A 13,281-nucleotide genomic window follows, 5' to 3' on the forward strand; every position below is an offset into this window, starting at 1 on the left:
TAATTTTGTTTAATATTATTGGGTTTTGTTCACAACTGATAGGTTTTAAATATATACAGTCGTCGTGCCTGCACAAACAAGTTCAGAAGGATCTGGAACAAGAGACTTTGGCTCAGGTCCTCCCCTCAGTCGTTCAGAGTGCAGGAAATTATCTGGCTTGGATTCAGACTCTTGGTCTCTGTAGCTCTAGTGTTGTCTCCCTACAGAAAGAGAGAGGTCACTAGATTTTCAGATGAAGGGTTTGGTTTGGTTCCAGTTGGTTCATTTGGGTTTTCTTTAGGCCCAGGTTTCTTTAGGAAAGTACGAGGGATGAATTCTTGATGCCTTCGTTGCCTATTTGCAACTCTTGATAGCAAGGAATAGCACTTAGACTTATATACCGCTTCACAGTGCTTTACAGCCCTCTCTGAGCGGTTTACAGTCAGCATATTGCGCCCAACAATCTGGGTTCCTCATTTTACCGACCTCAGAAGGTTGAAGGCTGAGTCAATCTTGAGGCCGGTGAGACTCAAACTGCCAAACTGCTGGCCGCCGGGAGTCAGCAGAAGTAGCCTGCAGGACTGCATTCTAACCACTGCGCCACCAGGTCTGATATGTTTGCCATGCACTTCCTATGCTCTGTAGCATAATGTGGGATACATGATGCCCTTGAATTACTATTACATTGAAGTTCAGTGAAAATGCCCCACAAAGCCTCCCAATTCAACAATGGTGATTGGTTTTATAGATAGGCAAGACCTGAGCATTTTATGACCCCTCGGCCATATCCGTCCCTTTGGTTATCCCTGTCAGGCCCACATGTATGGCTTTTATTTTGAAGGTGTCTGATTTTTTTTTCTTTTTCAATTTACATTTGTGCATGCATGCATGGCTATACACCTTCACAGTTTATTGTTTCAGCCTTCCACAACAATCCCAGTTTCTCATGTGGCCTCTTGGAAAAAATTAACTGCCCACCCCAGAGCTAGACTCTCTGAAGCCAGCTAAGCTTCTCATTGATTTGTAAACTATATTAAAAAATGAGAATTCCACAGAACATTTAACACAAAAGGTGATAAAATTTAAATAAATACCTTTTTGTTGTGAAAACTTTACATTTATAAAAATTGGGAGAGGCATTTAAAGATGTCTAGGTTACAATTTATTTCTCCACAATTCTTTAATCCAGAAACTGCACAACTCTTAAATCCAGAAACTGCACAATTTCAAGGATTTATTACATGTATATTTCTATTTCTCTTAAACTGTATTGTATAAGTGAGTCTTGTTCAGTGTTTGTGCATGGGTGACTACAGCACTGAAAAATTAACAGATTAAGAAACTAGCTCCATCTGTGGTGTGAAAGCAAAGCCAATTTATGCTACCTTGGCCATACAAATTGTTGTTTTATTATTGCAAATGATATGATACAATCTCTTTGCTGTGCAGTCCCTCATTTATCAATACATTTTTCTGATTTTTTTTTAAAAAAAGGAATAATTCTTTTTTTTACATTCTGAAATATGGTTCTGGGAGACTGTTCCATTTATTTTACATTAATAAGTGCAAGGTACAAGCTAAAGGGACGCGGTGGCTCAGTGGGTTAGGATGCTGAGCTTGTCGATCAGAAGGTCGGCAGTTTGGCGGGTCGAATCCCGAGTGCCGCGTAGCAGAGTGAGCGCCTGCTACTCGTCCCAGCTTCTGCCAACCTAGCAGTTCAAAAGCACATAAAAATGCAAGTAGAAAAATAGGGACCACTATGGTGGGAAGGTAACAGCGTTCTGTGCGCCTTTGGCGTCTAGTCATGCCGGCCACATGACCACGGAGACATCCTCGGATGAGCGCTGGCTCTTTGGCTTTGAAACGGAGATGAGCACCGGCCCCTAGAGTTGGAAACGACTAGCACGCACATGCGGGGGAACCTTTACCTTTACCTTACAAGCTACTCATGATAAATGAATGACCACTTTTATACTTCGAAGTACCATACTGATTAAGAATAATAAATAATAATAATAATAAAAAATAATAATAATAATAAAATAATAATAATAAAAAGGCCTTACTTTGGCTTATGAAACAAAAAGAAATGCTTCAAGTAGTGAAAAAAATGTAGCAGAAATATTATCCATGCACAAACCAATAATTATAACCTTCCCACACCTATTGCACTCAGTAAGCAAACATAGAATTTTATTATTAGCATAATGATTTCTTTTATAGTTTTGAAACAGAAAATGGAAATGTAAAGATGCTGCACTGTATAGTTAACAGTGAATGTATAATTTATACAATGAATATATCATCCCGACTTTAATTTATACATGTACAATTGTTTTAGTTGAACTTAATATGTTTGCTTAAGAACAGAAAAGTAGACCAACGTTAATAATGCTTTTAATTTACTGTTATATAATACATAATGTTAGAAGTGCTCCGATACAATTGTAATTTAACTCTTGATCAGCAAATTTACCATCCAGAAGGACAGCTAGCGTTCAGACATTATATCCTAACAATTTGCCATCCTTGAGGCTATAGCACCTGTTTGCAGAATTCAAACAGCCTTGGAAGCTATGTATGGGGCTGTTTTGTGTGTATTGTTGCCAGCTATGTAATTAATCAAAGAAGCAAATGCATATTTGAGCACATCAAAGTACATGCCATTCTGTGAGAGGAAGTTTGCAACCTGGAGGTTTTTAAATTTTCCCAGGAAAAGCAAAGCAAATAGGCAACTATGTTATATTGGTGGGCAACTTTGACACAATGACCAACGTCAAATACAGCTCTGAAGCTTGTATTAATAACAATTTACATTTGCTGTAGATAACATGAATTGTTGGACTGGTAAACTATTTAATGTGCCATCTGCTTCTTAATTCCTGTTGCATATTTCCCTCTGCTGGAAATTCAGAAGTATTACAGTAGTAGCAGCGCTTAGGATGAATCTTAGCACATCACAAAAGGGTTCTTAAAGCACTTAATTTAACACAATGTTAAAAAGCACTTAACTATGAATGTTCATATGTAGTACTAGAAATTAAAGAAAATTAAAGTCCTCAACTTACAACAGTTCATTTAGTGATGTTTCAAAGTTACAATACCACTGAAACATGTGACTTATGACAATTTTTCACACTTAAGATCGTTGCAGCATCCCCCATGGTCACATGATCAAAATTCAGAAGCTTGGCAACTGATTCATACTTATGACGGTTGCAGAGTCCTGGGGTCATGTGATCTCATTTTGCGACCTTCTGACCAGCAAAGTCAATAGGGAAGCCGGATTTAGTTAACAATGGTGTGACTAACTTAACAACTGCGGTGATTCGCTTAACTGCTGTGGCAAAGAGGGCCATAAAAATGGGGCAAAACTCTCTTAACAAATGTCTCACTTAGCAACATAAATGTGGGCCTCAGTTGTGGTTGTAAGCTGAGGACTACCTGTAGGAAAATGCCTACATCCACTACGCTAATCGGTTGTTGATGTCCATTCGCTTCCAACTCTTCGTGATCCAATGGACATCAGTCTGTCTGGTAACTGCTTTGAGTTTTTGAAAACTTCTGCTTTGGCTGCTAGCTGATATTAGGTGTTTATTGACAGATGTGCTTTAGGTAATGGGCTGGATGTCACCGCATCATTGTCATCCCCTTCTGCAGAGAAAGCTGAAAATAGATTATGATCTAAGACAAAACTGTTAGGCATCTCAGAAGCTGGCCAAGACAATGGAGGGGACAAGGGTGTGGACAGCTCACCCTAGCCATTTCTTAAGGGCACCTAACTTTCACCATTCTGCAGAAATACAGAACTATAATGATTGTATTCCGAACTGAGCTTCTGAAAAAGGAAGTACAAGGGGTAGCATGCTTCGGTCACTCAGACATTGGGTGCACTTATTAAAGTCAGAGTGCCAGTTGTAGACAACTCCCTGGAGAAACAATAATAATAGATGAATTTAGCTTGGGAATGCTTTTGGGGGTTAGCAGCCACTCTTTGTCTTTTATTTGTATTGCAATGTCCTACCATAAAAGGAAGGATTTCATCACCTACCTGTCCCTTTGTTTTGGAAGGTATGAAATGACACTATTATCATAATCGTGTTTGAAATCAAGTACTCAGCTCTACTACCAAGAGATGTCCAGTCTTATTGACTAGTTTCTCCTGTCTTCTCTAATACAGCAACAGCTACCGATTTTCAGCCATGTGCTCCTTCATGCAAAACCTGTGAAACAGCTGCCAATAGATGTACTTCATGCCCTACAGGTATTTATTTATAATCAACTGCAGTCTCACAGTGCTTTACAGTAACAATCAACAATAAAGCATCCACAAGATGGGATATAAGTCCATGTAGTGCAGGGGTGTCAAACTCGCAACGTCATGTGTCATGACGTATCACGACTATTTTCCCATTGCCGGCAATGGAGTGGGCACGGTTTCGCTATGATGCATCCGGCCTGTGCGCCGGCAGTTTGACACCTCTGATCTAGTGAGACCAAGAAGAAGAGCCTTCTCCAGATGGCTTCCTCATTGTGGAACATGATCCATCAGAGACTAGCCCCAACTTCGACACTGGTTTGCAAGATTCTGAAGACATGGTTCCACCAGTGGTCCTGGGGACCCCAGAGTGATATGGAGGTTTGATTGATTGTTGTCGTTATGAGGGTAAGGTTTTATTGTTCTGCTGTGCTGGGATTTGACCTTTGTTTTACCTTTAACTTTGTAAGCTGCCCAGAGTCACTATGAGTGAGTTGAGTGGCCATACAAATTTTCCAAATAAGTAAAAATACAATCAACAATTTCAGGCATACATTGTAAAGAAAAATTAGAATGCAGACATAAAGATGAACACAGGAAATTTAACAAATGTAAAAACAACAAATATTATTACAAGGATGGTGACAACTTATTAATCATTGAATTGCCCATCTTAAAAGAGTTCCATAATTGCGTGATAGATGGGACAAACTGTAGTTCTAAGAATAGATTCTTGGCTTCCATGATTCTTACTTCACAGAAGTGAGGAACAACTGAGAGATTCTCCTGGGAAGATGACTAGATAAAAGAAAGGAATCCTACAGATAGGGCCTCAAGCCCCGTACTGTTTTATAGGTAATGCCTAGCATTACGCATTGCTGTTCATGGGAATTTTAAATACAGATAGTCCTCGACTTACAACGCTTCAGTTAGTAACTGTTCAAAATTATAATGGGACGGGAAAAAATGGCTTATGACCAATTTTCACAGTTACAACCTTTGCAGCATCCCCATGATCATGTGATCAAAATTCAGATGCTTAGCAACTGGTTCATACTTATGAGCATTGCTGTGTCCCAAGGTCATGTGATCCCCTTTTGTGACTTTCTGACAAGCAAAGTCAATAGGGAAGCCAGATTCACCTAATATCCATGTTACTAACTTAAAAGTTGTAAAATGGGGCAAAACTCGCTTAACTAATGTCTCACTTAACAACAGAAATGTTGGGCTCAATTATGGTCATATGTCAAAGACTACCCATATATTCTACATTTTAAATAAGAGCTTAACCTAGGCAAGGGGCATGGAATCAAGAAATTGTGGCAACCAGGTGTGTTTTATTTCATGTTGTATGTTTACTTCTATACAAACCACTCACCCAATTTCTTTTTTCCTCTTTTATAACATTATGACAGGGATTATGCATTTGTCAAGTTAGCGGACACGTTGGGAATTTGGAAAGCAAGATTCTTGCACAAAATGGCGATCATAAGAAGCTGGCTTAATTACAGAATGATAGGTTTCATATTTGCCATAGTAGCTTATCCCATTTTTTTTCTACACAGATTCAAAATGAATTTCAGTGACCTGCCATTTTCATTTTATAAATATGTCTGTGGGCTTATACAGAGTCCAGAGACATTTGTGTTAAAATATAATTCCATGTTATTTACGGTATTTTTATTTATGGTAAAAATGATCGTCATCCTTCCATCTTTATGGTCAGGATATGTCGATTCAAATCAATATAGGCAACAGAAAACAATAACATATCTTTCATCCACTAGTGATTGACTCATGATTGATTATCTGCCAGCATGTCTGTGTTGATTGTTAGTAGACTGTCTCCAGGGTTTGTCCCAAAACTGGTTCTTCAAATCTTTCAACAGCTCACCCATAGCTACTGTCACTGAGTCCGTCCACTTTGCTGTTGGCAGCCCTCTTTTTCTCTTTTCTTCTTGCCCACCATTATAGCCTTCTCAAGAGAGCTAGGACCTTATATAATGTGCCTTCAAGTAGGATAATTACTCTGATGGTTGACCCTAAGAGGCAAAAGCTATCTACCACCCGACTATCTTCACTGTCCATTCTAACAGTCAGCAGATTGCACTTCTTTACACTTAGTAAGGACTCGATAACTATGAATGAAAAAAGAGCAGAAAATCATTTGGTGAATCCCTATGTGGCACCATTAGAAGAAAAACGCCCCTTTAAACATATCAGTGGATATGTAATAAATAGTATACCCCAGAATGTCTCAGTCTTAATTACATTCTCCATGGACATTTAAACTATAATTCTTCAAAATGGGCACAAGAGGGTAGAGGTGGAAAAGTCTTATAATAATAACAGGGAATCAGTATTTGCAACAATACCATTGCCTTTCAAATACACAATTCATACCTATACCAGTGTTTCTCAACCTTTTCTTTACCATAAACCTCCTTTAAATACCTCTTGTGGCCTTGGACCATGGCTATGGACCCCCCCCCAAGAGTTAACTCAAGAGTTAAATCATAACATTTCTTCAAGCCTTCATGGATCCCCTGTGATGACATCATGGCTCCCCCAGAAGTCCACGGACCACAGGTTGAGAACCACTGACCTATGCCATTCTTTTCCAGGCCAATTTCTTTTTGCTGGGACCTGTGGCCACGATTGCCCTCCTCAAACATTTCGCAATACAAAGACAAAACAATGCGAGAATTGCACTGAGGACTGTGAAGAATGCACAGCAAATCAAGGTTGTCTGAAATGTTTGTCCACTACAAACATGCCACGCTATTTGCACGGAGGCGAATGCTTGCAGGAGTGCCCAATGTATGTACCCATTTATATTAATTCCTGAAAACTCCTTGGTCATCTTCACATTTCAATGTGGCATTTCCACTTCCCCATTTTTTACATTGCAATATTTGTGTCCTTCTCATTGGAGAAGGCTATGAGGTCCATTGGCTTCTTCAGAATGTTTGAAAAATACATATAAGATGCATTGGAGGTATTCATTCCTCTGGTTTTCTGTGGTGGAGTTCCTAGACTTGTTTTTAAGCAGAGTGGACAGATTCCCATCCCAACGTTCTAAGAAGGTGAGCAGCCCTTTGAGAACTTATTGAGAACGTATTAATACAGGAGGAGGGAGAAAATAGGATGAAGTCAAGAGATCGATTGACTGAAGAAGGATATAGTTTACAATGATTTTTCATACGCTTAGTCAAAAGAAAGATTGACTAGGGATACAAAGCTAATTGGAATTGAAAAACAGAAAATGGAATTTGAAATTGAATTATGTATAAATGATGAATGTGCAATATCAAATATGTATAAACTTTTGTTAAGGTTTAAAACAGAAAAAGGAAATTGTGACAGAGCTGTGTGGATGCCTTGGTCAGAGGTCAGGGTTTCACTAATGACGATTCAGACAGTAGTAGGACAGTGAGAATCAGGATGAACATCAATGCCTTCAGGACAAGTGCCCTAGGGGATCTACTACTGTTTGCTGAAGCATTTTCCTTTCTTCTTTTTACAAAGACTTTAGAATCAGATGAGCAACTGGACAGAGAAAGAAAGACTGAGTGATTGGCATTCATTTTACTATTTTATTTCTAAAATATTATGTTTTTGTAGGGCCTCAGATTCAGTTCCAAAAGGGGCTTTCAAGTACATGGGAAAGGAGGATGTGAAAAAAGACTCGTCTGCTCCTGCTTTAAAGCAGCTGTGTCTTTCCCAGGACTGTTTGGCAGCTACAAAAGGCTGATTGTTCCTAAGAAATACATGACTATCTAAAGGCTGTAGAATCCTTAAATCCAGGATCTAAGGATACCGGCTGCAATATTGGCCAAGTAGTCCATATTACAATCATAGCATCATTTCCATTAAGAGCATATTTTCCCAGATCAAAAATACTGAGATGAAAGTTGCTGCTTTGATCCTGTCAAATCACCTGTTAAACTTTCTGAGCAAATTCCCTGTATTGTTTACCTTGTTTTTTTCGGGATATCAGAAACCTGGGAGGAAAAAAAACATAATGGAATTAATATTAATTGTAACTTATACCTATAAGAAATATAACCGTTACCAAAGAAAGTGAGAAATGCGATAAAATATTTTGGGATTCTTTTGAAGGACCTGGTCTTTCGTGATTTAATATTGATGAGATGTGTGGATTTGCTATTAAGCTGAGCATTTTCTCTGCATTTTTGTTAAGTTCTCCTTCAGTGTGATGGGAATTAAATTGCTTTACCATTGTTTTTCAAAGAAAAAATTGCTGGTGTAATCATCTTGGCAAAGGGATGGAGTCTGGTGATCTTCAACCACCCCAGGCTTTTTACTTCAGATAAATCCTCAGGAAACAAACCTTGAGGAAATCCATCCTAAGGACCTTTTTTTTTTCTTCAAATCAAGGATGTGGGCAAACAGGGAGACTCCAGAGTGTTGGAGAAATGTGTCCCAGGAAACAACGCAGCAACATTTTTCACCTTATTGCAATCATAATGTTAGCTCATAAACTCCAATAAATTCCTCACAATGAAATAAAAGAGAACCTTTTTTGGTTGTTTTTTTTAAACTTTGGAAAGTAAAGTATTCAGAAACTGGATATCGGTACAGTAATGTTGTAGGAAACTTAACCCCTTCAGAATCAAGGATAACCGAATGAAGAAGTACATAAGTTCGTAATTTTTACCTCGATACTTTTTTTAAAAAATAGAATTTTATTAAATTTCAAAAGAATATAAAATACAAAAAAACAAGCAAAAAAATTAAAAGGGAAAAGAGCAGAGAAAAATTTGAAGAGTGCAGACAGAAAGGGAAGAAAACAAAACTATGCAGTACTTTTGCTGAGAATTAGAATGTATTCTGTTGCTTGATGTGGTTTCTTTCTCTCTTCGTTGCAGTGGCTTTTTTGCTAAAGATGGGGAGTGCGGGGAATGCAGCCTGCCTTGCAAAACGTGTAGAAAAAATGCCACCGCATGCCTCTCCTGTGAAAAGCCCTTGCTGCTTGAGGGCTTCAGATGCAAACCTGAATGCTCCAAGGGCTATTTTGCTGCTGATGGAGCCTGCGAAGCTTGTCCTCAGATGTGTCAGGAATGCATTCATCAAAGTAAATGCAAAGGTAAGCCAAGAATCCAGTGAACCATGTACTCATCCATAAATGCAGAACCTCCTTCAGAATGCACTGAGCTCAGCTCTGTCCTTCAAAGCTTGCCTTGGCATTTTTATCTTTCAAGAACAGAAAACAGAATAACTTCCCAGTGACTATTTAATAGGTTTCGATTAGAAGAAAAGCAATGAGACCCAATCATTCAAAATCTAGAAGTTAATGTTGAAAACCTCTTGATAGGAATCCCAGTCTGAAGGCCAAAGAAGAGAAGGGTGCTATGTCCTTGCCCATCTGTATAGGCGGTGGAGATGCATCTTTTTCTTTTTCTTCCTATAATTTTATTGTACTTTAAAAAAAATAAATACAAGGAGAACAATAATCCAGAAGCAATTAAAGAACAGTAATATACTCACACAAGGGACGCGGTGGCTCAGTGGGTTAGGATGCTGAGCTTGTTGATCAGATGGTCGGCAGTTTGGTGGGTCGAATCCCGAGTGCCGCATAACAGAGTGAGCGCCTGTTACTCGTCCCAGCTTCTGCCAACCTAGCAGTTCGAAAGCATGTAAAAAATGCAAGTAGGAAAATAGGGACCGCTACGGTGGGAAGGTAACAGCGCTCCGTGCGCCTTTGGTGTCTAGTCATGCCGGCCACATGACCACGGAGACATCCTCGGACAAGCGCTGGCTCTTCGGCTTTGAAACGGAGATGAGCACTGACCCCTAGAGTCGGAAACCACTAGCACGCATGTGCGGGGGAACCTTTACCTAATATACTCACACGCAACTAATGAATTAGTTACCAACGACAACACTAAGACAAACAAAAAAACAATAAAAATAATACATTAAAAGGAGCGAGTAGGAAAAAAAGCAATAAAATACAACATATTATGTTGTCATAAATCACCTAAACACACTGCATATTCATTTAATTGTTGGGATTAAATGGAAATGGAAATGGTGGTTCAAGTGGCTGGAACCCTGGGCAAAAGCTTAACAAGCCCACATTCAAGACTCAAGAGCTCCCGTTGGGCGGCATTGACTTCTTGTCCTTGACTCTAGCACCTGCCGGGGAAATGAAAGGAGCCTCCAACTGGCCATCCCCAAGGTAATGATGATGTCACCGGCTAACCCTTCCAACCCGGAAGCTCTTAGGTAGTTCAGACACAAGTAAAAGTGTAATTGTTTAAAAACAACATATAAAACTTATATTTAACCTTATTTCTGCTGGTAATATATTATGAAATCTTTGCCAAAGAGAAATATGCTTTTTTTTAATTAGTGGAAAAAAATAGTTTCTTTCCAACTGAATAAATTACACAGTTCTTGAATTTAGACTTGATATGTGGGGTAATACTACTTTTCTAATGTCTCAGTATGATTCTCTTAGCTACTCTTCACGTTTGATACAAGCGTATTTCTCAAAATGATTAGATTCTATGATTATAAATATTACACTCACATTTTTAACTTGCAAATATTTACCCTTATTTAGATTTTAGATTTTATTAGATTTATATACCACCCTTTCCCGAAGGACTCAGGGCAGCTTACAGGGCATTTTAAAATCACATCAATATGAAATACAAAGTTAAAAGAGAATTAAAAGATTAAATTATCCCTGATGTAAATTATGCTGATGTAAATTCAGACAGCATGATTTTTAGATGGTTAAGTGTTGTTTAAACTCCCAGAATCACTGCGGTGAGATGGGTGGCCATATACATTATATGAACAGTTATGCAGGTTGTAAAATTTTGCCCAGAAACTCCCCAAACTAGATATGGCAAATCACAGGTGTTGATGTACTGTTGTATTTTTTGTATTTGTTACAATCAAATTCTAGGAAGTCCGTTACTATTCATTCTTTGAAGAATTCAATAAACTCAGAATAAAATCTTTTAATGGATTAATTTTAACTCCAAAGGAGCAACCTTAACATTTTTAAGACTGATAATGTCCATTGATGTTCTTCTCGGGTATTTTAACTCTTTAATCCATAAGTAAGGAATACCAGAAAATGCAACTTTAAATATACAGTATTTTTCATTTTAATGTTGGTTTCATTTCATGGTTTGATTTCATAAACAGACTCCATAAAAACAGAGGGGGGGAGGCACCTGGATCATATTCAAAACATGCTTGAGTTTATTATAATGCAGTTGTTGAAAATCCTTTAAAATCACCACTGCAAAGGAATTGATTTGGCATAACTATTCCAGAATCAGGCCAAGCCTTTCAGTAGAATAACTTCCATCTATTTTTAAGGTGGTGTTTTCCTACAAAATAAGATTCAGCATGAAATCCCATCTACATCCCAATAAGACCCCCATCTGTCAAAGAAAAGAGGAGGACGTTTTTACCTATCATATAAAAGACAGAACAGTTGTATTATTTTGCATACCTTGATAGAATCTTTGTGTTTTTTTTCTTGAAAGTTTGCGTTCCTCCCTTCCATCTGCACAATGGGATGTGTTTGCAGAACTGTCCCTCTGGCTTCTACTCTCTCTCCACTCGATGTCTGTCCTGCCATGAGCTCTGCAGAGAATGTGAAGGCCCAGAAGGAGACGACTGCACTGCCTGTCCTGATACTTCCTATGCATTATACAAAGGCAGATGTTTGGAAGACTGCCCAGATGGCACTTACTTTGAAGATGAGACCAAAAGTTGCAGAGGTATTCCTTTTTCGGTTCAACTGGTAATCCAATTCAGAGAGTGTATTTGTTTCAGATACTTCAGTCCAATCACTTTTAATTAAAAATTTCCAACAGCTCTAAGTTTTGTTGTTGTGGTTGTTGTTGTTGTTAGTTGCGAAGTCATGTCTGACCCATTGTGACCACATGGACAACGTTCCTCCAGGCCTTCCTGTCCTCTACCATCTTCTGGAGTCCATTTAGGCTCCTGCCTACTGCTTCAGTGACTCCATCCAGCCACCTCATTCTCTGTCGTCCCCTCCTTCTCTTGCCCTCAACCTTTCCCAGCATTAGGCTCTTCTCCACTGAGTCCTTCCTTCAGGTATGCCATGCAAGAGACATTCATCTTCAGCACATTTATTTGTCTGTTTAGTTAAATCAGATTTTTAAAGCCACCGGAGTCCAGATGACTGAGTGGTGAACAATAAATATATATCAGGACATACATATTTAATGCAAATCATCTTTTTTTCCTCCTTTTTTCCCCCTTAGTAATGAGTTTCTTCTTGTGTGTGCCATGCTGTTCAAGTGGTTACCTGATCTGGCCTTGTCTTTTGTTCTCGCCATAAGTCTAGATTGGGTGTGGCTAGGTGGTACATTCCTTTAATCCTAAATCAGGTGTACAGAAATCATAAGGACTGTACAAGATCTCTTGCTTTACCTTTTGTAACAATGTGGGACTTTCACATTTTTGATAGCAGGTAATTCTGGAGGCTCTTCCTAGATGACTTCCCAGTGCTGCTGTGGATATTTGCATTGCCCAGGCTTCAGGCTGATCAGTGCTACTTTACCTGCCATTTTATGTTTTATTACATGCTTATGACATGCTATAAGTTGGAATTCTAAGTTGTACCAAAATCTTTATATAAATGTTTTTATGTACCCTTAAATCTCAAAAATAAAATACCTTTTCAGATTCCAAAAGTATTTTTCCAAATGTATGTGGGATTGATTCTGCATACTTCCTATAATAATTCAGAAAGAAATAGCCATGCTTTAGATGCAGTTCTGGTTAACAGGATTTCATGGCCAGCAGAGAACAATATTCAGTGGTCATCTGATTAGTCATTTTTCAGAAAAGCAAGTGTAATCAAATCAAATACTTTCTGAATGAAGGTGCAGAAAAGCATAAGTAAAGATCATAAGTGTGATTAATATTTCTGTTTGATATTGCTACTAGTCTTTGAAAAGCATGTAACTTTGAAGTTTAAGGTTAAGTAGATTACCTTCCACCTTCTGATTTATGGAAAACGT

The 13,281-nt window shown here is 38.5% G+C and overlaps 1 protein-coding gene across 1 annotated transcript in view; it reads left to right on the forward strand.

The window, feature by feature from the left end:
• Positions 1 to 13,281, forward strand: part of PCSK5 (proprotein convertase subtilisin/kexin type 5) — a gene marked incomplete at both ends in the record, with an annotated part of 224,946 nt that overhangs the window by 205,797 nt on the left and 5,868 nt on the right. Inside the window, 3 exons of the mRNA XM_083351165.1 lie at positions 4,160 to 4,243; positions 6,862 to 7,057; positions 9,130 to 9,347. Coding sequence (XP_083207291.1) covers positions 4,160 to 4,243; positions 6,862 to 7,057; positions 9,130 to 9,347 — 498 coding nt within the window. The remainder of the gene's footprint in view (positions 1 to 4,159; positions 4,244 to 6,861; positions 7,058 to 9,129; positions 9,348 to 13,281) is intronic.

Source organism: Vipera ursinii, assembly GCF_947247035.1.
Source record: "Vipera ursinii genome assembly, chromosome: 2".
NCBI classification, from domain to species: Eukaryota; Metazoa; Chordata; class Lepidosauria; order Squamata; family Viperidae; genus Vipera; species Vipera ursinii.